At 41.9% G+C, this 25,357-nt stretch overlaps 1 protein-coding gene across 4 annotated transcripts in view; it reads right to left on the bottom strand.

Annotated features, from left to right (window-relative positions):
• The window catches only part of khsrp (KH-type splicing regulatory protein), a 65,367-nt gene that overhangs the window by 23,474 nt on the left and 16,536 nt on the right, over positions 1 to 25,357 (bottom strand). For 2 of the 4 annotated variants that reach the window (XM_078531327.1, XM_078531330.1), the window contains exons 2-10: positions 20,269 to 20,365; positions 16,648 to 16,686; positions 14,959 to 14,995; positions 14,203 to 14,252; positions 4,439 to 4,510; positions 3,454 to 3,468; positions 2,711 to 2,768; positions 1,655 to 1,826; positions 459 to 557 (exon numbers count right to left, since the gene is read on the bottom strand). In XM_078531327.1, the coding sequence (XP_078387453.1) occupies positions 459 to 557; positions 1,655 to 1,826; positions 2,711 to 2,768; positions 3,454 to 3,468; positions 4,439 to 4,510; positions 14,203 to 14,252; positions 14,959 to 14,995; positions 16,648 to 16,686; positions 20,269 to 20,365 (639 nt within the window). The remainder of the gene's footprint in view (positions 1 to 458; positions 558 to 1,654; positions 1,827 to 2,710; positions 2,769 to 3,453; positions 3,469 to 4,438; positions 4,511 to 14,202; positions 14,253 to 14,958; positions 14,996 to 16,647; positions 16,687 to 20,268; positions 20,366 to 25,357) is intronic. The other 2 variants (XM_078531328.1, XM_078531329.1) reach the window with 2 other exon arrangements.

Below are 25,357 nucleotides of genomic sequence, written 5' to 3'. Positions count from 1 at the left end.
GAGGGGAATAGTGGTGAGAGGGAGTCAAACACAATACCAGCTAGCATCAGGGCCAAAAGGGCAGTTTGATGGGCAGCAGTTTACTGGCAATAGAGTCAAGGGAGCAAGTGGTGTCTCTGGTGTGGCACTAGAGGGCATCATGGGTGAAGGCAAGGGAAGAGAAACTAGCTAAGGTTAAGAACTTGGGCTGGGGACGGTTTGCTTTGGTCAGCAACAGGAAGAGGGAAGCAGTCAAGACAATTTGTCTCAATCTTACTGACAAGTTCCTCACACTTGTCAGTGAGGATGGAAGAGGTGTTGAAAGATGGTTGAAAGTGGAGAAAAGCAGCCAGGGATATCTGTGCTTGCCAAGATGATCTTGTAGTAGGTGGAGTTGGCAGGAAGGCTGGAGGTAGAGGTGATGATAATCTACATATAGATGGTGCAATCTGAATTCAGATACACAAGCAATATCGTACCTGTACTTTAAAGGGGTCACCAATAATTCGGAGTGGTTTATCTACATTAGCATTTTGCGAACCATCTTGGATTAAAATCATCTTCACTCCAGCACGCTCCTGTTGACAAAGAAGGCAGATCCTTTAGGATTAGAGTGCTAGCAGGATCCCTGTTAATAAAATTTGGGACGCAAACTCTTATCTAAAAACCAGCAGTCTGCAAAGTTAATTACAAATTTCTGGATTTACATTATCAGCATGTTATGGACCAAACACATCAAAGCCAGGAACATCATATTTCTTTGGGTAATTCAGTGCCTTTACATAATTAATAGTTAAGTGTAGCACAATGTCAAGCCTTACCATGCACCATACTGCCTGCAAACCAGAGATATAACATTTGCTCAAAGGAGTTTTTACTAAAGTACATGTCGCTGCAAAACAATTAATCTCCTGAATTTAAAAGTTTTTCAAATTTTTCACTAGGCACTTAATCTAACTCTCTCTGAAACAGTATACAAAAGCAAAATACTGTGGATGCTAGAAATACTCAGCAGGCTTGGCAGCATCTGTGGAGGGAGAAACAGAGTTAACTTTTCACAACATTAACTCTGTTACTCTCTCCACAGATGCTGCCAGACCTGCTGAGTATTTCCAGCATTTTCTGCTTTTCTCTCTCTCAAGCTGGTCAACTCTCTGCCTTCTCAAGCAGCCCATTCCATCAATTCACTACCTGCTGTGTAAAGTACTTAAATTTAAACTGGCTTTTCACCCTCCCTTCACATATGGACTATGTCTTCTTGTAAAATGTGACTATGCTAAAGATACCAGCATTTGTTAATACTTCTTAGGATCGCCAATAATAAGTTAAACACTCCAAAAATTTTAAATATATGATCTGTTGTGTAAATAAATATCGCAAAGTCCACAGGGCAGCTGGGCTCCTGGTTTATGAACAGTGACAATTCACTCAAACAAATCACTTGCCCAACTCTGATTCTCAGGCTTTGGACTCCTGCTGAATGGAACTAGGAGTGAAATTTAATTGAACAGCATGTTCATAATTGGTTCCTGTCTTAACTTACTTAGGACCCCAAACTATTCTGTTCTGGGAACTTGGATTTAATCTACTGAATAAAGTCATCTTTCAGACTGGCTTCAACAGATAAATTGAATTTTAACCCGTCAGGTTTCCTTTCTCCCCTTCCCCTTTGTACCTGAAGTTGTTTGATGGTCTCTCCCCCTTTGCCAATAATTAGTCCAGCCTTTCCTGCTGGAATCACAATCTCCTGAATGGATCCGTTTTGTCCATTTGTGGTATCATGGGTCTGACCTGGAGGCCCACCTCGACCCCGAGACACAATCTCATCTAGTAGCATTTTCGCTGTCCTGTAAATATAATCCACATGAATGCAAATAGCATTACATAAATCATTTAATTGCTATTTTAGTTACTGGCAAACATTTTCTCACTCTGGAGTCGGTCCCTGAGAAATCCTGCAGTGTTCGTGCAGCTATATTACAAAGGAAGATGTGAGTTGAAAGAAAACCCTCCTCAGATGTTTAAAGAGATATTTTTCTACACCCTGACAATGTGTGGTATGAAACAACGCTGATTTTTGCTCCGGCCCTAACAGTTGTAGAGTGCAAAAGGTTCTCTGAACTGGATGATCAGAGCTGTACAGTTGAACTGTACTGAAACTAAGTGAGCCAGGGTTCTTCCAAACATCCAAATAGGCTATAATATTCCAGCAGTCCTGGAATATAGGCTTTGCAGGAAAGCAGAATTTCTGACTAATAATAAGGCAAAGTCTTGAAGATGTTCCATCTTGTTCAACTGTTCCAGATTTGGAGACTGATGTAATCACCAGAACACCTGGTGGATTCAACAGCAACAGAACTCCAATACAGCCAGCAAGATAAGTACACTCCGGGGGCCGGGATCTCAACTTTACACCTCCAACCTCTTCCCTTCCTATTTTGGTCAAAGGATTCCACTGAAGACAGATTCAAAAGGAAAGCTGTTACTATCAGTGAAGAAACTCAATTAAGGCAGAAGGGCCTCATGAGGGGAACTCAGTTGTCCAACTGCACTCGGGCACCCTGCTATCCAAATGTGCTCCTTTGAATAAAATCTAAACCCAACAACGTATTACTCAACACTTAAGCGTGGGACATGGACAGAGGTACTGCCTCATTCCTGAACACTGGTTCTGTACACGACTACACAGCAAACCATCGTTGTTGACAGTAACTGGGACATTTGTACTTACTGAATTGACTCGGAATTCCCAGTCAGCGAGACACATCGTTCTGGCAAACCTCCGCTTTCTGAGAGAAAACAATTCCTAATTAAGTATTTGAAGCACAGGTTCCCAATACAATAAATAAAAACATGCTTTACAGAAGAAAGAAAGAAAGAAAGAAATGAATAGCATTTAAGACTTTTCCATAGAAGTAGTTAAATTCTGCTAGTTTGCCGTATGGGTAACAGTAAAAAAACCCCCGTGACTACAAAGATGAAAGATTAGAAACTAGAGCAAGGGACTTTGCAGCCAGACAAAAGTCACAATTCTTTTAGCAGATTAATGTTTCTCCACAATTGCATCAGGAATAATGTAGTTCTTCCTAAGTTAACCAGGAAGATGTTAACAAGTGCAGCATGCGATGTTTAAAGGTCATCAAAAACCACTGCCTTTTCAGGCTGCAGTATTAGAAACTTAATGCAGCATTAGGATTTCTGATGCAGTACAGCTATTTTTGGACAGGCATCAACTGATCTGCTTGTGAAAGAGGTACCAACTGTTGCATACTTTCAACTAGCAGCATTATTTTTTGGAAAGAAAATCGATCAAATTTTTGCTGTGATCATACATGGATTCAATTTGACTTTATAAAAATGTTGCAAACATGGTGTTATTTTTGGCTAAAATTGGCAAATCACAAAAGAGGAAGATACAATGTAAAACTGTGCACTTTAAGCCACATATTGAGTACAAAATGTAGTTGTACTCACCATCATTATTTGGCCCTGAGGAAGAAAGAAAAATTACAATTTATTTTGATTTCCACTAACACAAGCTGTTGGGACCAAATCCTGATATTTTTTTTTTTGAAGCAATGTCACCAAAGGCCAGAATGGGATCCATGAGTCTCTCTTTTTCCCCCTCAAATGTCTTTAAGAATGTGACTTCTGTTCAAGGACAGGAGCTGGATGAGGGAGAACAATTTTTGAAGTGAAGGGCAAGGCTACAGCGCAGTCTAGCATTGGGCATTGTTTCAACTGGCAGTTAATGATCCAATTATAGTATTGGGGATTCATTACAATTACAACTTAGACATACAATTCCTTCACTCAGTTTCCTTATGAAAAAAAAAATGCTTCTTTTGATTAACAATTATATTTCAACAGGTACATGCTCGTGGGTGCCAACAGCTTGCTGATATCTCAGCCAAGTGATCATTCTTCACAACCTAGGCAGGAAGCTTTGGTAGGTTATTTGACCATTGAAATCATAACCACTGGGCCAAATTACGTCCTTGCTCGATATCTGCTCCCAACCAAAGAAAATGGGACAGCTGGAACTAGAGCCCTGGCTGACCTTTTTTCTTGACTTAATGAGGTGCTAAGTTTGACTGTGGCGCACTAACTCTGCTGCCCAAGCTGAAATTAGCTTGCTCAGCACAGAACAAAGCTGGAAGCTGTGCTATCTGGGGCAGACACGCATCCATTAAGCATTCAAGGAAACCCCAAATGAAATATTTATTCAAGCAAGCAGTTCTACATTTATTTTGTTCAATCAATTCAACTAACAAGAATGCCAAGCCTAGAGATAGCACAACAGCCCGAGGATTCACATTTCTCACCCCTGAAAAGATACTTTAGCCTTCAACAATGGACATATGACACCTGCAATAGGCTTTTAAATGTCTTAAAAGACTGCAATGTGGAATATCAAAGTTTGAACTCAAGTAAAGAAATAAGATGAAAGCTTAAATACCTGGAGCAATCTGTACTTTGCAACCAGACTCCTGCTGTATTCGGTTTATCTGTTCCCCACCTCTGCCTATAACTGAAACAAACCAACATTTCTGAAGAAGAGTCATCTGGACTCGAAATGTTAACTCTGTCTTTCTCTCCACAGATGCTATCAGGCCTGCTGAGCTTTTCCAGCAATTGTTGTTTTTGTGACAACATTTCACAAATTGGGCAGGATTACACAACAGTGGCTACACACCTTGCACATCCAAATACACTACACAGGGACATGGAGTATCTTTCATTGCTGTCAAAGCACAGATCAATGTAATATAGTGGCAGTCTTTGAAATGAGACCAGCTTAACAGTCTAATACTTGTAAAGCAATTAAGTGTGCATGCGTGTTACAAGTAAAGGTGAATATATATGAAAGCATAACCAGACCCCCCCCCCAAAGTATATCACCCCCATCCACACAAAAGGCAGCAGCACTTCATAAACCCATGAGAACCTCTAAGTTTCCTGTTCCAATTTTCTCTTCTCACCCCATATCTGAAGATAATGCATTACCTTGTATGGTTCCACAGATGGCAGGAGGCCTTCAGTATCTTGCCCCAAGTGACCATTTTGCATCAGACTGGTGAACGTTGAGGGATTTGTGAGGGTATAGAAGTTTATGCAGCGAAATGACATGTTCATGCTCAAAATATTTCTGAGAGAGGTTAGATAGCAGAAGCAGGAACCCTGACTAATACCCTGTCCCAAATTTGTAGGCCCTGGGAATTAATTTAGCATTCTCAGATTATCAACACACTCTGCACAGGGTTGGGTCAACTGGTACCTTCTCACTTTGAAATGGGGCTTTACACACCAACAAATCCAAGTTACAGGTTTAAACAATACTGCCACCTACTGATTTGAAGTACTTAAAGCATGTGGTTATGGGGTCATTATAGTGGGAATTAGGTCTCACTCACCCAGCTGCCTAATCAATTGCCCCATTGTAGTTGAATACGCAGAATTACAATAAACTGCCTACAGAAACACTTGATAGCTGTTAGAAATTGTCCCCGTGTTTCTGCAGAACAAGCACTGAAATTAAAATGCTATTAGGAAATGTTAAAAAAAGCACTGTGAGCCACACCATGTTACACACACACTGTCAAACAAATTTAAATGATCTCCATTTGTTCGTTTAAAACACTGGATGCCCTCACACATCAAGATACTACATCATTTCTACAGCTCTGAAACATAGAAACTAGGAGCAGGAGTAGGCCATTCAGCCCTTCCAGCCTGCTCCACCATTCATTATGATCATGGCTGATCATCCAACTCAATAGCCAACTCCCACTTTCTCCCCATATCCTTTGATCCCTTTTGCCCCAAGAGCTGTATCTAACTCCTTCTTGAAAACATACAATGTTTTGGCCTCTACTACTTTCTGTGGTAGCGAATTCCACAGGCTCACCACTCTCTGGGTGAAATTTCTCATCATCTCAGTCTTAAATGGTCTACCCCATATCCTCAGACTGTGACCCCTGGTTCTGGGCTCCCCCACCATTGGGAACATCCTTCCTGCATCTGTCCTGTCAGAATTTTATAGGTTTCTATGAGATCTCCCCTCATTCTTCTGAACTCCAGCGAATATAATCCTAACCCACTCAATCTCTCCGCATATATCAGTCCTGCCATCCCAGGAATCAGTCTGGTAACTCTTCGCTGCACTCCCTCTAGAGCAAGAACATCCCTCCTCAGATAAGGAGACCAAAACTGCACACAATATTCCAGGTGTGGTCTCACCAAGGCCCTGTATATTTGCAGCAAGACATCCCTGCTCATGTACTCGAATCCTCTGGCTATGAAGGCCAACATACCATTTGCCTTCTTTACCGCCTGCTGCACCTGCGTGCTTACCTTCAGCGATTGGTGTACAAGGACACCCAGGTCTCATTGCACATTCCCCTCTCTCAATTTATAGCCATTCAGATAATAATCTGCCTTCCTGTTTTTGCTACCAAAGTGGATAACCTCACATTTATCCACATTATACTGCATCTGCCATGCATTTGCCCACTCACTCAACTTGTCCAAATCACACTGAAGCATCTCTGCACCCTCCTCACAGCTCACCCTCCCACCCAGCTTTGTGTCATCTGCAAATTTGGAGATATTACATTTAGTTCCCTCATCTAAATCATTAATACATATCTTGTGAATAGCTGGGGTCCCTGTGGTGCCCCACTAGTCACTGCCTGCCATTCGGAAAAAGACCCGTTTATTCCTACTCTTTGTTTCCTGTCTGCCAACCAGTTTTCAATCCATCTCAATACACTACTCAATGCGCTTTAATTTTACACGCTATTCTCTTATATGGGACTTTGTTGAAAGCCTTCTGAAAGTCCAAATGAACCACATCCCCTGGCTCCCCCTTATCAACTCTACTAGTTACATCCTCAAAAAATTCCAGTAGATTTGTCAAGCATGATTTCCCTTTCGCAAATCCATGCCGACTCTGTCTGATTCTGCCACTGTTTTCCAAGTGCTCAGCTATTAAATCTTTTATAATGGACTCTAGAATTTTCCCCCCAACCAACAGTCAGGCTGACTGGTCTATAATTCCCTATAATTTCTCTCTACCTCCCTTTTTAAAATAGTGGGGTTACATTAGCTACCCTCCAATCTGTAGGAACTGTTCCAAAGTCTACAGAATCTCAGAAGATGACCACCAATGCATCCACTATTTCTAGGGCCATTTCCTTAAGTACTTTGGGATGTAGATTATCAGGCCCTGGGGATTTATCGGCCTTCAATCCCATCAATTCCCCCAACAACATTTCCCTACTAATACTGATTTCTTTCAGTTCCTCCATCTCACTAAACCCTGTGTTCCCCAACATTTCGGGTATGTTATTCGTGTCCTCCTTTATGAAGACAGAACCAAAGTATGTATTTAGTTGGTCAGCCATTTCTTTGTTCCCCATTATAAATTCCCCTGTTTCTGACTGTAAGGGACCTAACATTTGTCTTCACCAATCTTTTTCTCTTCACATACCTAAAGAAACTTTTAGTCAGTTTTTGTGTTCCCCACAAGCTTACTCTTGTACTCTATTTTCCCCTTCTTAATGAATCCCTTGGTCCTCCTTTGCTGAATTCTAAACTGCTCCCAATCCTCAGGTCTGTTGTTTTTTCTGGCCAATTTGTATGCCTCTTCCTTGGATCTAATACTATCTCTAATTTCCCTTGCAAGCCATGGTTTGGCCACCTTTCCGGTTTTACTTTTGCGCCAGACAGGAATAAACAATTGTTGCAGTTCACCCATGTGCTCTTTGAATGTTTGCCACTGCCTATCCGCCGTCATCCCTTTAAGTAACGTTTCCCAATCCATCATAGCCAACTCGCATCTCATACCATTGTAGTTTCCTTTATTAAGATTCAGGACCCTACTCTCAGAATCAACTACGTCACTCTCCACCTTGATGAAGAATTCTATCATATTATGGTCGCTCATCCCCAAGGGGCCTCGCACAGCTAGGTTGTTAATTATTCCTTTCTCATTACACAATACCCAGTCTAGGATGGCCTGTTCTACAGTTGGTTCCTCAACGTATTGGTCCAGAAAACCATTCCGTATACACTCCAGGAATTCCTCCTCTACTGTATTGCTCCAAATTTGATTTGCCCAATTGATATGCAGATTAAAGTCATCCATAATTCCAGATGTTCCTTTGTTGCATGCATCTCTAATTTCCTGTTTAATGCGATTCCCAACATCACCACTACAGTTTGGGGGTCTATATACAACCCCCAGACATGACTGAGAAGCATTCTGGGAGAAGTCAGCGCAGTCATCACAACTCAGAAGGGAATTGAGGAGGACTCACTGTCAAAGAACAGAATAGCCCCAAACATTACATTGCTGTAGTGTTTCCATCCCTCCCTCCACCTCAAAACAGAAAGGCCCTCCCCGTCAGATCCTTCCTACACATCAGGAGTCTCACCCCCTCTGCACGTTGCCCTCGAGGTGGCTGTGGTGGGGAAGAGACCGTTGTTCACCTCCTTGTGGATTGTGCCTTCGCAAAGAAGGTCTGGAGAGAGATGCAGTGGTTGCTGTCGAGGTTCATCCCGAGCAGTTCTGTGACACAGGACTCTGCGCTCTACGGGCTATTCCCAGGGACACTCACCGAGACAAACATCAACTGCAGCTGGAGGATCATCAACTCGGTGAAAGACGCGCTTTGTTCTGCCCGAAACTTGTTGGTCTTCCAGCGCAAAGAGTTGTCCCCGACCGAGTGTTGTGGACTGGCACAATCCAAAGTCCAGGACTACGTGCTGAGGGACGCACTAAAGCTTGGGGCAGCCGCCGCAAAGGCGCAATGGGGAAGGGTCGCTGTCTAAGACCTTTCTGCCACAGGGCACCGAGGGACTGGGAACTGGTGAAATCCCCTCGGGCTGTACAGCTCAAAATGAAAGGCTGTAAATGATTGTAATATTGTTTGTACTGATGCACCTGGTGATACATTTTGTAAAAGTTGAACCTGATTGTACCATTGCAATGGTGTTTTTGAAATGGTTTGGAATGTGGTTGAAGATATTTTATGAATAAAGTATATTTTTGCAAAAAAAAACCTCAAACCAAATAAAGAGAGATGGGGAGAGGCTGTACCTTCAAGAGTGCACCAGACCTGCGAGGGACACTCTTCTGAAAGTGGATTTTTAAAAAAGCAGCTGATTGAACCAATCTATTAAAGTAATTCATTGCTTAATACTGAGGTAGGAGCTAAAAAATATTTTAAAAAGTATATAGTAGTACTGTACAAGCATAATTAGTCAAGAAACAAGGTTCCTAGCTAACATAAATAAAGCCCCGAGCTAGCGTGTTTTTTAAAGGAGTAACTAGCTTAATCGAGGGGGGCGTCATGGCAGGAGAACTCAGGCCTGTGATATGCTCCTCCTGCAGGATGTGGAAATGAGGGACGCTGTGACCATGTGTGCGGAAGGTGTGTCCAAATGCAGCTTCCAGCTAACCGGATTTCGGAGCTGGAGCTGCGGGTGGACTCATTGTGGAGCATCCGTGATGCTGAGCAATTTGTGGATAGCCCGTTTAGCGAGGTGGTCACACTGCAGGTGAAGATTACACAGGCAGAAAGGGAATGGGTGACCATCAGGAACAGTAAAAGACTCAGGAAGGTAGTGCAGGAGTCCTCGGTGGTCATCCCCCTCGAACAGATATACCGCTTTGGATACTGTTGCGGGGGGATGGCCTCTCAGGGGAAAGCAGCAACAGCCAAGTTCATGGCACCGTGGGTAGCTCTGCTGCTCAGAGGGGTGGGAGGCAAACAAGTGGCAGGGCTATAGTGACAGGTGATTCAATAGTTAGGGGCACAGACAGATGCTTCTGTGGCCGCAAACGTGAATCAAGGATGGTATGTTGCCTCCCTGGTGCCAGGGTCCAAGATGTCACGGAGCGGCTGCAGGACGTTCTGGGGAGGGAAGGTAAACAGCCAGTGGTCGTGGTACACATTGGTACCAACGACATAGGTAAACTAAGGGATGAGGACCTGCAAGCTCAGTACAGGAAGTTAGGAGATAAATTAAAATGCAGGATCTCAAATGTAGTTATCTCAGGATTACTCCCAGTTCCACGTGCTAGCGAGAACAGGAATAAGAGGGTAGACCAAATGAACACGTGGCTGGAGAGATGGTGTAGCCGGGAGGGATTCAGATTCTTGAGGCACTGGGACCGGTTCTGGGGAAGGTGGGACCTGTACAAACCGGACAGGCTGCACCCAGGCAGAGCTGGGACCAGTGGCCTTGCGGGGGCTTTTGCTAGTTCTGTTGGGGAGTACTTAAACTAATGTGGAAGGGGGATGGGATCCCAGGAGTAGGATCAGATAGGTCAGATTCAGATCAGAAAAATTGGAGGTAGAACATTAGCTAGAGACTTTGTGATAGACTTGGAGTTACAGGAGAAGCAAAGTTTAAAAAGTGTCCAGCAAGGGAAATTGATAAGGTTAAATTGTTTGTACTTCAGTGCAAGGAGTATTACAAACAAGATAGATGAGTTAAGGGCACAGGTAGACACATGGCAGCAGGATGTCATTGCTATAACGGAGACCTGGCTAAAGGAGGGACAAAACTGGCAGCTTAATATCCCTGGTTATAGAGTCTTCAGGCACGATAGAGTAGGAGATAAAAAAGGAGGGGGGTAGCACTAATGGTTAAAGAATCAATTCCAGTTGTGAGAAGGGATGATACACTAAATGGGTCAACAAACAAGGCTTTATGGATTGAGCTTAGAAATAAAAAAGGGGCAGTCACACTACTGGGAGTATACTACGTACCCCCAAATAGTGAAAGGGGGATAGAACAACAAATATGTAGGCAAATTTCTGCTTGTAAGAACAAGAGGGCAATAATAGTAGGAGACTTCAACTATCCTAATGTCAACTGGGATTCAAACAATATAAGGAGCACTGAGGAGAAAAATTCATGCCGTGTTTCCAGGAAAATTTTTTCAACCAATTAATGACAAACCCAACGAGAGGAGATGCAATTCTAGTCCTAGTCTTGGGGAACGAAGAAGGGCAAGTGGGTGAAGTGACAGTTGGCGACCATATCGGGGACAGTGATCACAATTCAGTTAGATTTAGCATTACCATGGAAAAGGACAGAGATAAGGCAGGAGTAAAAGTCTTGAACTGGGGGAAGGCAAATTTTGCAGAAATGAAAAGGTACTTGGCTGAGGTGGACTGGACAGCACTGCTGGAGGATAAAGCAGTGGAAAACCAGTGGGAAGCACTAAAAAGCGAGATCCTAACTGTACAAAGTAGACATGTCCCCAACAAAAATAAGAGTGGTACTGCCAAATCTAGACCCCCCTGGTTGTCTAGAGGAATACAGGGGGAGATCAAACAGAAAAAGAAAGCGTACGATAGGCACAAAGGACTAAGCACTGCAGATAGCCTAGACGAATATAGGAAGTGCAGGGACGAAGTAAAAAAGGAAATAAGGAAATCAAAGAGAGGGCATGAAAAAAGATTAGCAAATAAAGTTAAAGATAACCCAGAGATGTTTTTCCAATACATTAATGCTAAAAGGTTAGTTAAGGAAAAAGTGGGACCTATCAGAGATGAAGATGGAAACTTGTGTGTAGATGCAGAGGCTGTGGGAAGGGTTTTAAATGAATATTTTGTCTCCGTATTTACAAAGGCAAGGGAGGATGTAGATGTAGTAGTCTAGGAGGAACACTGCGAGATATTGGACGGGATAGTCATAAAGAGAGAGGAAGTAAGTACTCGAAGGGTTGAAATCCTTGAAAGTTGATAAGTCACCAGGGCCAGGTGGATTGTTTCTGAGGCTGCTGAAGGAAGTCAGGGAGGAGATAGCAGATGCTCTGAGGATGATTTTCCAATCTTCACTAGATACAGGGGAGGACTGGAGAAATGCAAACGTAGTTCCATTGTTTAAAAAGGGATCAAAGGAAATGCCAAACAATTATAGGCCAGTTAGTCTTACATCGGTGGTGAGCAAATTAGTAGAATCAATTCTGAGAGATAGGATTAACTGTCATGTGGGAAGGCATGGACTAGTCAGGGATGGTCAGCATGGATTTGTTAAAGGAAGGTCTTGCCTCACAAATTTGATTGAAGTTTTTGAGGAAGTGACAAGAAGGGTTGATGAAGGTAGTGCAGTGGATGTTGTGTACATGGATTTTAGCAAGGCATTTGACAAGGTCCCACATGGCAGATTGGTCAGGAAAGTAAAAGCCCATGGGATTCAGGGTAATATGGCAAACTGGACAAAAGGTTGGCTTTGTAACAGGAAACAAAGGGTAATGGTCGATGGATGCCCTTGCAAATGGAAAGTTGTCTCAAGTAGTGTTCCACAGGGCTCGGTGTTGGGACCCTTGCTGTTTGTGTTATGTATTAACGATTTGGACGTGAATGTGAGGGGCACGATTGGGAAATTTGCAGTTGACACAAAGATTGGCCGAGTAGTGGATAGTGTAGAGGATAGCCATAATCTCCAAAACGATATAGATGGGTTGGTGGAGTGGGTGGTAAAGTGGCAGATGTATTTTAATATAGAGAAATATGAGGTCATACATTTAGGGAGGTCAAACAGTTACAGGGATTACACAATAAATGGGAATATACTAAGAGGCGTAGATGAAGTGAGAGATCTTGGTGTACAAGTACACAGGTCCCTGAAGGCAGCAGTTCAAGTAGACAAGGTTGTAAAGAAGGCATATGGAATGCTCTCCTCATTGGCAGAGGTATAGAATATAAAAGTAAGGATATAATGTTGGAATTGTATAAAACACTGGTGAGGCCACAACTGGAATATTGTGTGCAGTTTTAGTCACCACATTACAGGAAGGACGTAATAGTTCTGGAGAGAGTGCAGAGGAGGTTTACAAGAATGTTGCCAGGGTTAGAAAAGTGTAGCTACGAGGAGAGATTGGATAGGTTGGGTTATTAGAACAAAGAAGGCTGAGAGGTGATTTGACTGGGGTGTACAAAATTATGAGGGGAATAGATAGAGTGGACAGGATAAAATTGTTTCCCTTGGTGGAAAATTCTAGAACCAGGGGAGATAGATTCAAGATAAGTGGCAGAAGGTGTAGGGGGGACATGAGGAAGAACTTTTTGACGCAGAGGGTAGTGGGTGTCTGGAATTCGCTGCCCAATAGAGGCAGAAACTCTTTTAAAAAGTACCTGGATCTGCACCTTAAGTGCTGTAAGCTGCAGGGCTATGGGCCGGGTGTAGGAAGGTGGGATTAGAAAGGGCACCTGGGTGTCCTCGGGCTGGCATGGACAAGATGGGCCAAATGGCCTCCTTCTGTGCTATAACTTTCCTATGGTTTACATTTATTTGCGCAGTTAATTCATCCACTTTATTGCGAATGCTCCTCGCGTTAAGGCACAAAGCCTCAAGGCTTGTCTTTTTAACATTATTTGTCCCATTCGTACTATTTTTCACTGAGGCCCTGTTTGATTTTTGCCCTTGATTTCTCTGCCTATCACTTTTCTTATTCCCCTTTCTGTCTTTTGTTCTTGTCCTTGATTACCCCTCCTCTGACTCCTTGTATAGGTTCCCATCCCCCTGCCATTTTAGTTTAAACACTCCACAACCATTCAAGCAAATATTCCCCCTAGGACATCAGTCCCAGTCCTGCCCAGGTGTAACCAGTCCGGTTTGTACTGGTCCCACCTCCCCCAGAAACGGTCCCAACATCCCAGGAATCTGAAACCCTCCCCCTCACACCATCTCTTCAGCCACGTATTCATCCGATATTTCCTGCTATTTCTACTCTGACTAGCACGTGGCACTGGTAATAATCTTGAGATCACTACCTTTGAGGTCCTACTTTTCAACTTACTTCCTAACTCCCTATATTCTGTTTTTCGGACCTCATCCCTTTTTTTACCTATGTCGTTTGTACCAATGTGTACCACGACCACTGGCTGTTCACCCTCCCCCTTCAGACTGTCCTGTAGCTGCTCTGAGACAACCTTGACCCTAGCACCAGGGACCTTCAGAATACAGAAAACCTACACGTCCAGTTGGTCAGAATCCAACACTCTCCAATCTTAACATTCAAAAACTGACAGCCCCTTCTCTGCATATGGATGGGAATTGGCTCAGGACATGAGCTGTCTGGTCTCATGAGGAAAGGTTACTTGGACAAGGTACTGGAGTTGGTGCCTTCAGCGATATGAGGATTAGACTGAAAATAAAAACTTTAAACTTCACTTGTTCGTTATTCCATCATTAACTTACCGAGACCAACCATCCCATCTGGCACTCTGTAATCCTCTGTAAGGGTTGCCCTGGAAAAGAAGATAGATGCCAAAACCAAACAAATTGACAGAAACAAAATGCACAAGAGAATCCCAAGGTTCACTCTCCCCAATTTTCCATTTGGAAAATGGGTTTATTAGTACTTGGGTAGTCAGTATGAATCAGAATGCCACGGCTTCATGGTGTCCAAGTCTTTTAGATAATGCCTTATTGAACGTGCTGCATATGTTATTACCTGCAGTACTACATGACAGCTGAATTGTGATGGGGAAACCACATTGCACACATCTCCAATTCTAAACTGTTGCACAATTTACGTTTGAGGAAACTTGTTTAAATGGCTTTTGCTTTTCATTTCCACCCCTTCTAAAGGGGCTGTTTCTTGGAGCTCAGCTCTACAGGTGTCTGACACCGTCGTATACCTCATTGAAATGTCCACTATTCACATGAGTGTTTTGATTGAGAGTGGACAAGGCTTTCAGACTCAAGACATCTTATCCAAGCTTCTGGTAAAGTTTACTGTATAGTGATAAGCAGCAGGACTCCTGGCTAATTGCCTGTCCTAAACCAGGGGCTTGTGGTGCCTCAGTGCTATGGCAGCCGGGATCAGCTGACAGCAAAGACTGGGAATTGAATGTTGAATCACCTTGATCGCTATGACTCGGAGCTGGACTCCATCTCTGATCTGAGAGAGGGGAAGCTCCATATTTACCTTCAACATCAAGCTCTCCTTACCTTTGCTGATGTATTGCTGCAAGCTGAGCTCCGATCGCTAGGGAAGAAAACAGGGACTAAGTTAAAGGAAAAATAGAATCTTCAACAGCACAACAGTAATGAACAACACTCGTGCCATCAAATGCGAACAATATCAAATTTACTCAAACCTCTTCAGCATAACTGTGCACAATGATTCAAAACTAATGAACACACTTTTCACCAATATGAGTATCATCATTTTCGTCGCTAAGGACTCAGACATTACACGTTAGGACGTTGACCACTAAATGGGGGAAAAATAACTAGCTATTGAAAAGCCCTCAGAAATATTAATTCAACAAACCACACATAAACTGCTGTAAAACGGAGTTTAAGTCACAACCGCAGGTGCGATGTGAGAATGTAGTAAACGACCAGATTGCCAATTAACCATGTAACCAATTTATAGTGAAAGGCTGCTGTCCACCACTGACACAAGGCTTTCTTGGCTCCAGAATCCAGTTTAAAATGAAATTATTCCTCTCCAGTATTTCCCGATCGGGGAAAGAAGATGGAGATCTACTCCATAGCTTCCACCACTTGCAGCTCAAATACTGTCCACTGGAAAGCATACAAGGTCAAGCCAGAGTGACTGCTTCTCCGTGGGAAATCAAAGGCACTGCACCATTTATTCAGCTAAAGACAACAAATACAATGAAGTCAGTTGCTACTGAGTCAAAAACTCAACATCTGCAAATGGACTGAAACTACAACAAAGAAAGGGAATTTTTCTTTCTGCAATACATAAATACAAAGCCAGGCCTCATTCAAATGGCTAGATTCCGTGCTGAGTGCAACAAATGGAGACGTTTAACACAAAAAATTACTTTTAACCTACGAGTGCCCAGTCCTGCTTTTGCTGCTATAAGCTGTCCCTTGCTGGAAAGTGACTTTCAGAGTTCCTGCATACCAGAAATCTTTAATTTGGAAACAGCATGTTACAGGGCTCCTTTCTATGAAACTATGAAAGTTCACCAGCGGAAACCAAATTCCACTTGAGTTCTCTGTTTAATCTGCTGCCCGTTTTTTTAATATTCAACGATCCATTTGTTTTTTGAACCTGGGTTAAAGCAGTTATGCTGCTGGATTTTTCCAAAAGCAACAAGGTAAAAAATATCCAAAAATTAAGCCCAAAAGGCAAGGCACCAAAAATTCTCGACTTATTTTACTGAATTTATCTAAATGTTATACAAGTAAATCATAAAAGTCACATTCTCAGGGCTAAAATATCAAAACTGAAGAACACCTTATTCTACGGCAGCCAGTTACAAATGTTTCAGCAAAATATGCGCTCACTGATTATTGTGAAGAACTTAATTCAGCATGGCAGTGTTATCACTGGGTCTAATTTCTACAGTGATCAGTCAGGATACCAACTGGGCATTTCATCACCTCAGCCTTCCCCCACCACTGTAATTAATCAAACATTCGACAGAGCTTAAAGTGCTCTCTGTCAACAATCCAACTTTGGAAGAGCAGAATTTGCAATTCTGTGTTGTAACACAATTTAGGCTGCTACAAGTTCAACTGAAATCCAAGTGTGAAACAGTTGTCTGTGGTATAGCGATCAGAAGGTTTCACATGCCCAATATCACATTTGACTGAAATCCTGGTGACAAAACTTATCAAATCATTTTTGTAGGTGCATGCAATAAGTAGACTACTTACGATCGCTTTGTGCTGCTATTTTTTTACTATCAGGCTGATCTGTAAGAGAAAAAAAGGGTTTGTTTTTACACCTTATAAGGAATAAATTTAAGCAGCTGCTCAGAATGTCAAAATCACTCACGTCATATGCTGTCCCATCACTGAAGATGTTCTTCACACATTTCTTCTCACACCCCCACCACTCCCATTTATTGTACAGATCAGTGGCAGGAACACTGACTTAATATTCCTAGAGTGCCATAAACACTGACACACATTTGACACCTTGCTGTTGTCAGTAAACATTCCAATATCTGGTCCTCCAAGCCCCAATTTAATTAGCAAACTGCGAAGTTCAACCGAGGTGGACAAGACCACATTCTCAACACCAACAGTACTACTCTCTAAACTGTACTTGCTGACTTACCATGCTGGCTCAGAGGATTTGCTACTTTACAAAATAGGTCGCTGCATACCATTCAGGGGTGAGCAGGGCTAGTGATTTAGTGAATAATTCAAATTTTTTTATCAGATGAAATTCTGGGATTTTACAGGTGCTTTGGAGATTGAATTCCACGATTCACTGAAAACTATTGAGTGGCTATAGTGTCTCTGAACCTTTGAATTTTTATCCATTACCAGTATTAAAATTAATAATAAATAGCAAGATCTGTTGGAGTTAATGAACATTTAGCAGTTCTACCTCAGGTTCTGGCGGGGAGGCGAGCTGCATTGGATGGGTTGGGACTTTGGCAGCACAGTCTTAGGCAAGAGACACTGGAGCTTGGAAACACTCCAGGGGGTCTGCTGGGTTTTAGCTGCAAGGGGAGAAGGTCCTTTCATCTGAAAACACACAGAGGAACACTTTGGTGGATGCTGAGTGCCTATTGGTGCTGGGTATTGTGAGGGGGCCGGGAGGGGTGGGGGTGGGGGGGTTTGGGCACAAGCCTCAAAACACCCAGCTCACTGAGGTGGAGACATGAGGAATAATTTTCAAGTTAATCTATCATTAAATTGATGGCATGTTCAAACAGGGTTTTCCTTGTGGCATGTTGACATATAAGTGGGATATAGTGAAAGCAAAGGTATGGTTAATGCAGCAAACAAGTAAGGCTGTTTTAGCAGCAGTCAGTTGTCCATGGCGTGGTCCAGTTAGTTGACTTCAGAGAAAATAAAGATGCAAGACATCAAAAACCTGCACCACAGTGTCAGCTTGTGGGCAAAACCTGCAACCACACTAAAGGTGACAAAATTGCATTGGGAATATTAATATGGAAATTTAGCAAGAAACATCGACAAAAAGATTACTAAAAATCGGGTCAACTGAAAGTTCTGAGGGTAAGAACTGAGTGCCCTACAAACCTTTTAGGATTCAGGCTCTTCATAATGGATTGTTATTGTGCTAGAACACTCACTTAAATGCAGAACTGCTGTAGCAAATACAAGTGAGAAAAATATAAGCAAATCTGAAGCTGATTGTGTTTTAATATAGAAAGCTAACTTCTGCTGAAAAATATTCATTAATTCTATTGTAATACTGATTTAGTGCAGCAATCAAATCCAGTTATCAATTGAATCGGACCTGTTGAGATGGTGCAAAGCAAACCAAGGGAGAAAAAGCCTTGCATTGTATCTCTTGCATCAGCACAACCACAGAACATCCAAAAACACTTTACAACCACCGAGCAAAGATAGTCAGGAAAGGAATAACAGGCTCAAGGCTGCTAGATTGGTTTCAATTTGATATCTTAATTCCAAAGCATTTCATGGCTTTGGCATCAGTATCATATGTCAACCAGAGACCTATGAGAAGGGTTCTTCGATGGTCACTGCAGCAGAGTAAAAATAAAACATTAGAAACGCGAACTGAAAGCTTAATGCAAATGCATCAAAACATTAAGATTAGTGAAGGAAAAATCTAGAACATTGTAAATATAAGCAGAGCTCAATTTAAGTAGATTCTACTTTATTCCAGCCTACATGTCCATTTCTCAAATTTATAGAATAGGCTTTATTAATAGATAACAGTAAGCGTATATTTCACATTTCCACTACACTATTATATTACACCCTGTCCAGACCTTTAAAGGAATACGAATCGCATAAAAAGAAACAACCACACTGGTTTCGTTAGAACTATTTCACAAGGTATTCTGGACTAAACCATCCTCTTCAGGAGAATCAGTACATTGATTTTTTTTTTTTGACAATAGCATGCCAGGCCCCTCTCTTCCCAGTGTTGCTGTTCATTCTGGATCCGACTGCAATAATTTGATTTAAAGCCCAAGTGGTTGAGGAGATCACCCTAGTCAAGTGCAGAACTGTCTGGACTGGTGTAAACCTAGTTCCCTGATGTCATACAGCATAGCATGCAGCCCCCAGAAAGGAATTTTTTTTATTCAGTTCTCATAAATACTAATTTCTGGGCAGAAGCACAGTATGAGCATAGAAGGATGGGTTTAAATTCACTAATCAGGTGCAAAGAAAAATAGATTCCATTACAAATTGGCACGGAGGTGAAGGAATCTCCATTTACGTGCCATGTTTTAAAGACACAAGGTTGGTGTCCAGTACCTTTCCCTTTGAGCTGCTCAAAATTGCGTTAAGAGCAGTGATCTGCTCCACCTCCCTGCTCACCACAGTACATACTTAAGATGAGAATTTTTCAAAAATATTCGAGTCAAGTCTGCTCAGTATGAAACATATGGCAGAGGGTGGGTGTGAACACACAAGGAAGATATCCTTCAAGTGCATGTTATCTATGTCATACAATGCATTAGGATTTTCTAAAAGCTCGCTAAGTTTCTGAGCACTTTCAATGGGTTAAACAGTGAACAAGATTCTACAGCCGCAGAAAAGACCATTTGCCAAAAATGTCCCTTTCCTAATACAACCATCTACCCACCGTCTCACTGTATTCCTTCTCTTGCAATAGAATCCAATTGTAGTTTGAAGACATTTATGCCACTTGCTTTAATAACCTTCTCCAGAGATTTATTCCGTGACTCCATTCATTACACAACAAATCACTTCTTGTTGTTAACTTGCTAATTTTAGCTCATTTCCTGGGCTTTGAACTGTTTATTGAAGTGGGAAAAAAAAACCTGCATCAGCTTAGTCAATTCCCCCTATATTTAAAACAGGGCTACCTCAAAATCTGAGCGGAATAGATGGCGGTCTATCTCATTAACAAACCTGGTCCCAACTGGATGGTCACCTTCAATTCTTCTTTAGGGCAATAAAGGGCAAAACTTAGGGAGTGAATAGCAAAGATTCACAGTGAGGCTCATTACTTTTGGGCTCCACTTTATGACCTTCCCCATCTGTCACAACAGCTGCAATTCACTCCACGACTCCAATATTATTTTACACCAATGTTAATCCAGGCCTCTGTGATGCATCACCAGTCAAATTTTCAACCAAATTATTGAATACCTGCTGTATCTGTAACCACAAGCTGAGACTGAACCAGGGAGTTTAGTAGCCAGTTTTTACATCATAAAAAGCAATAGCATTAGCTGTCACAAAATCAAAAGTTAAAGGATTATAATGCTGAAGACTGTCAGCTCTCAAGGCAAAGCATTAGCTAACTATAAGCTTCAGTACGAGTTGAAGAAACGAGTTATCCTTTAATTGTCTTACCTCCATCTTCCAGTTGCCTCTTTTGACCAACAAATCCAAATTCTGGTGTGCTGTGGTTTACTGTTGTGGCAGTGTCACCTCCAATTTTAGCAGCTATCTGCAGGTTTATTAAAAGTCACAATCAGAATAAATGATAATTGTGCGTGAATAACTAAGTTCTCTGAAGTATTGCAGAATTTTCTCACCAGTTGGCTCAGCCTTAAAACACATGGCCAAAACCTGCTCCTCCCAGTCAGCAGCAATGTTAGCCATCATCAAGCAGGTGGACCAAGTCAGCAGCATATCCCAGGAAACACACACACCAAGAACGCTGATTGGTTTACATGCCTTTTCAATGTAAAATACTTCCAGACAATTAAACCTTAATTGTGTGCGATCTTCTTGAGAATGTAAAAGCTGATTGTGTATCAAATAATTACTCCCTTCAGCACATCATTTACATGGCAGCCAGGAAAGACATAGCGACTCAAACAAATCAGCTTGTACTGTATCAGAACACTGGCACTGCGCAATGTCAGGTACATTTCAAGTTAACTTATTCTTATCTCTTTGATATAGGCTATGTAATTACCCACAATTGGCATTGAATACTAATTAACTTTAATCGTTCATTGCTCACTAACTTTGGGGGAAAAAAACCCCAAATATTTCCTCTCACTAATCTTTAAGGGTAGGCATAGAGCAAGCCTTCAGTATTAGTTCAGAGGATAAGTGGCATGTCATGTACTGAGTACAAAGCAGGAAGGCACAGGTTCCATCAGTGGTCTTATCTGGAGCTGGCAGTACAACATTGGAGGCTGAAGGCTGGGAAAGAAAATGCAACTAAAAACAGGTTTGGAATCACTGTTCAAAACGTACTGCAGGCACTGAAAAGGCTCCTCCTACAAAACCGTAGCCAAGCAACAGTTGCTGCCTTCAGAACAGAAGCAGAGAATTTGTAGAGATGTTTTCTTTGGAAAAAAAATCCAACGACCCCACTTAAAAAGGAAAGATACATAAAATATTAAATGTGTTAGTTATACCTTGGAGCAAAATATGGTCAACCAGATATTTGAGAGAAGTTACCCTGGCCATTTAAAATGCACTGGCTCCCTCAGTTTACTTAGTGATTGGGTTGGGCAAATGGAGCATTGGTCCTCCTTCCTAGTTCATCGATTTTAAACATAGCAGTAGTTTTTTTGCCCTGAGATTGAGTTCTGAAAAAGAAACCAAAAACAGAGGTTTCCCATCTCTGATCTCCACTCGCTGCTTGAAATACACATAGCATAAATTATCTGGCTAGTTTAGGATCAAATATAACCAAGATAGCTCCAGGAACCAAACAGTCTGATGCACTCACTCTGAAAGCATGTAAAATGGCTGCAGCTGAGGGCGAGCAGCACCTGTCATACGACACTCGATCAATAACCAGCACATGGCACAGCACCTGAGCAGGCTTCCACACACATGAATAAGAATAGGCAGAGGTAAGAAGTTGGCACTGCCAACAGTCAGGATCACATTCTAAGTTACCTACTTCCCCCAAAGCAACTTCAACAGAGGTTAGAAAGATTTCCAAGTTACCATTCCAAGACCAATATGAGTGAATTCCAGGTCAACATGACCTTCTGGTCATGGGTTCAAGAAAAATAGTTAATCCACACACTAATTACAAAGAAATACTTCCATACCCCTCGTTGGATTTTTACCAGCGAATGGCTCTTCACCCGGACTAATTGACCGGCAGCAGAATGGAGGATGTCCATTCTGTTTTACCATTCACCAGTTGCATGGCCAAGGTCCAAGTTGCCACATCAAAAATGAGGAATTGCGAAGCCAGAGCTGAGGTAAATCATTTTCATTTATTTTATTCATTCATGGGATGTGGGTTTCGCTGGCTAGGCCAGCATTTATTGCCCATCCCTAGTTGCCCTTGAGAAGGTGGTGAGCTGCCTCCTTGAAACGCTGCAGTCCATGTGGTGTGGGTACACCCACAGTGCTGTTAGGAAGGATTTTGACCCATCAACAGTGAAAGAACAGCGATATATTTCCAAGTCAGGATGGTGAGTGGCTTGGAGGGGAACTTGCAGGTGGTGGTGTTTCCATCTATCTGCTGTCTAAGGAGCCTTGGTGAATTCCTGCAGAGCATCTTGTAGATGGTACACACTGCTGCTACTGTGCGTCGGTGGTGGAGGGAGTGAATGTTTGTGGATGTGGTGCCAATCAAGTGAGCTGCTTTGTCCTGGACAGTGTCAAGCTTCTTGAGTGTTGTGGGATAATACCATACTAATTTAATAGGTTTTCTCTCCATTTTCTTCCAACTACTCATTCCTCCTATTTGATTTTTCTCATCATTTCCATTCTTTCAAGATTAACTCATGAACACAAACAGCATTGCAGCCAAATTCAATCCCTCGTCCAGTCTAAACCTGGGTTTACACATTCCATGATGAACTTTCTGAATATTCTTTCGTATTCTGTTCAGATCGTTCATGATTTTGAGAACCTCTATGAAATCCCCTCTCAACCTACTCTTCTCTAAAGAGAACATGTGCAGCTTCTCCAGTCTACCCATATAACTGAAGTCCCTCAACCATGGAACCTTTCCCATAAATTTTTCTGCAACCTCTCTCATGTCTTCGCATCTTTCCTAAAGTGTGGTTGCCACCCAACTGGACACAGCTAAGAGGTCAAACCAGGGCTCTATAAAATTTCCTTCCAGTTGCACTTCATGCCTCTACTTATAATGTCCGGTTTTCCACGTGCCTTGAATTCTCAAACTGCCCTGTCACCTTCAATTTGTGCATATACCCTCAGATCCCTCGGCTTCTACATCCCTTTAGAATTTCACCTCTTATTTTATTACCTTACCTCATTCTTCCTGTCAAAATGTATCACTTCTCTAAATAAGTTTCATCTGCCATAGCATTCCACCACCCTGTCTGTGCCCTCGAGGTCGATCACTACCCTCTGCACTTAACAATACTTCCAAGTATTGTGTCACCTGCATATTTTGAAATTATGCCCTGCGCACTCAAGTTCTAGGTGGAGGTGATTTGGGTAGAGATGAGAAATGGTAAAGGTGAGAAGACACTTGTGGGAGTGGTGTACAGCCCCCACCCCACCAACAGTAACCACATGGTAGGATGGGGTATAAAGGAAGAAATAATGGGAGCTTATCAGAGAGGTATGGTGATAATCATGGGGGATTTTAATCTACATATAGACCAGAAGAGTCATATGGGCAGATGTAGCCTAGATGAAGAAGTCATAGAATGTTTTCAGGATAGTTTCTTAGAACAGCACGTTTTGGAGCCTACAAGCAAGTAGGCTATATTAGACCTGATATTGTGCAGCAAGATAGGATTAATTAATGACCTCATAGTGAAGGCTCCCTTAGGTAGCAGCAATCATGTAACTGAATTTTACATTCAGTTTGAGGGAGAGAAGGGTCTAAGACTAGTATTTTAAACTTAAATAAGGGCAATTATAAAGGCATGAAAGTAGAGTAAACTAAAGTGAACTAGCAAATTAGGTTAAGGGATACATCAATTACAGGTGCAGTGGCTGACATTTAAAGGGATATTTCAGAATAGCTAGAATAGATAACACTCCAACGAGAAAGAAAAATTCTAAAGGGAGGAGAGACCCACCATCTGGAGTTAACTAAAAAATGTAAAGATAGTATCAAACTTAAAGAAAAAGCATATAATTGCGCAAAGACAGATGGCAGGTCAAAGGTTTGGACAGAATATAAAAAACAGCCAAGAATGACTAAAAGATCAATAAGGAGGGAAGAATTAGAGTACAAGAGAAAGCTAGCTAGAAATATAAAGATGGATAGTAAGAGTTTCTACAGATACTTAAAAAAGAGTTAACGAAGTTAACGAGTTGGTCCTACAGAAAGTAAATTAATAATGGAAAATAGGGAGATGGCCGATGAATTGAACAGGTATTTTGCATCGATCTTCACTATAGAGGGTACACGTAACATCCCAGAAATAGTTGTAAATCAGGAATCGGAGGAGAAGGAGGAACTCAAGAAAATTACAATCATCAAGCAAGTGATGCTGAGCAAATTGTTGGAGCTGCAGGCTGACAAATCCTGGTCCTGATGGACTTCATCCTCGGGTTTTAAAAGAAGTGGCTAGAGAGATAGTTGATGCATTGGTTTTAATTTTCTAAAATTTCCTAGATTTGGAGAAGCTTCCATTAGATTGGAAAATAGTGAACACAACTCCTTTATTCAAAAAGGGAGGGAGCCAGAAAGCGGGAAACTACAGGCCAGTTACCTTTACATCTGTTATAGGGAAACTGTTAGAAGATATTATTAAAGGCCCTTCGAGCCTGCTCCACCATTCGATATTAACAATCATCAATACAAAAGTAGGAAGGCTATGCTTCAGCTATATAGGACATTGGTAAGGTCACATCTGCAGTACTGTGTACAGTAGAAAAATTCAAGGTCACCAGGCAGAGTCAACATGGTTTTATGAAAGGGAAATCATGCTTAACCAACTTATTGGAGCTCTTTGGAAAAAGTAATGTGCTGTGGATAAAAGGGAACTGATAGATCTACTTTACTTAGATTTCCAGAAGGCATTGGATGAGGTGCCACATCAAAAGGTGATTGTAGAAAATAAAAGCTCATGGTGTAGCAGGTAACATATTAGCATGGATAGAAGATTAGCTAACCAACAGGAAACAGAGAGCAGACATAAATGGGTCATTTTCTGGTTGGCGGAATGTACTGGGTGGTGTGCCACAGGGATCAGTGCTGGGGGTTCAGTTTTTGACAATTTTATATAATAACTTGGATGGAGGGCCATAAGGTATGGTTGCTAAATTTGCTGATGACCCAAAGATAGGTAGGGAAGTAAGGTTTAAGGAGGACATAAAGAGGCTACAAAAGGATAGAGATATGTTAAGTGAGTGGGCAAAGATCTGGCAAATGGAGAATAACGTGGGAATATGTGAAATCGTTTATTTTGGCAGGAAGAATAAAAAAGCATATTATCTAAACGGTGAGAGATTACAGAGCTCTGAGATGCAGAGGGACCTGGGTGTCCTAGTGCGTGAATCACAAAACGTTAGTATGCAGGTACAACAA

Source organism: Cetorhinus maximus, chromosome 28 (assembly GCF_964194155.1).
Source record: "Cetorhinus maximus chromosome 28, sCetMax3.hap1.1, whole genome shotgun sequence".
In the NCBI taxonomy this organism is placed as follows: Eukaryota; Metazoa; Chordata; class Chondrichthyes; order Lamniformes; family Cetorhinidae; genus Cetorhinus; species Cetorhinus maximus.
Note: the sequence above shows the minus strand (reverse complement) of the source record. Positions and strands in the feature narration are given on the sequence as shown.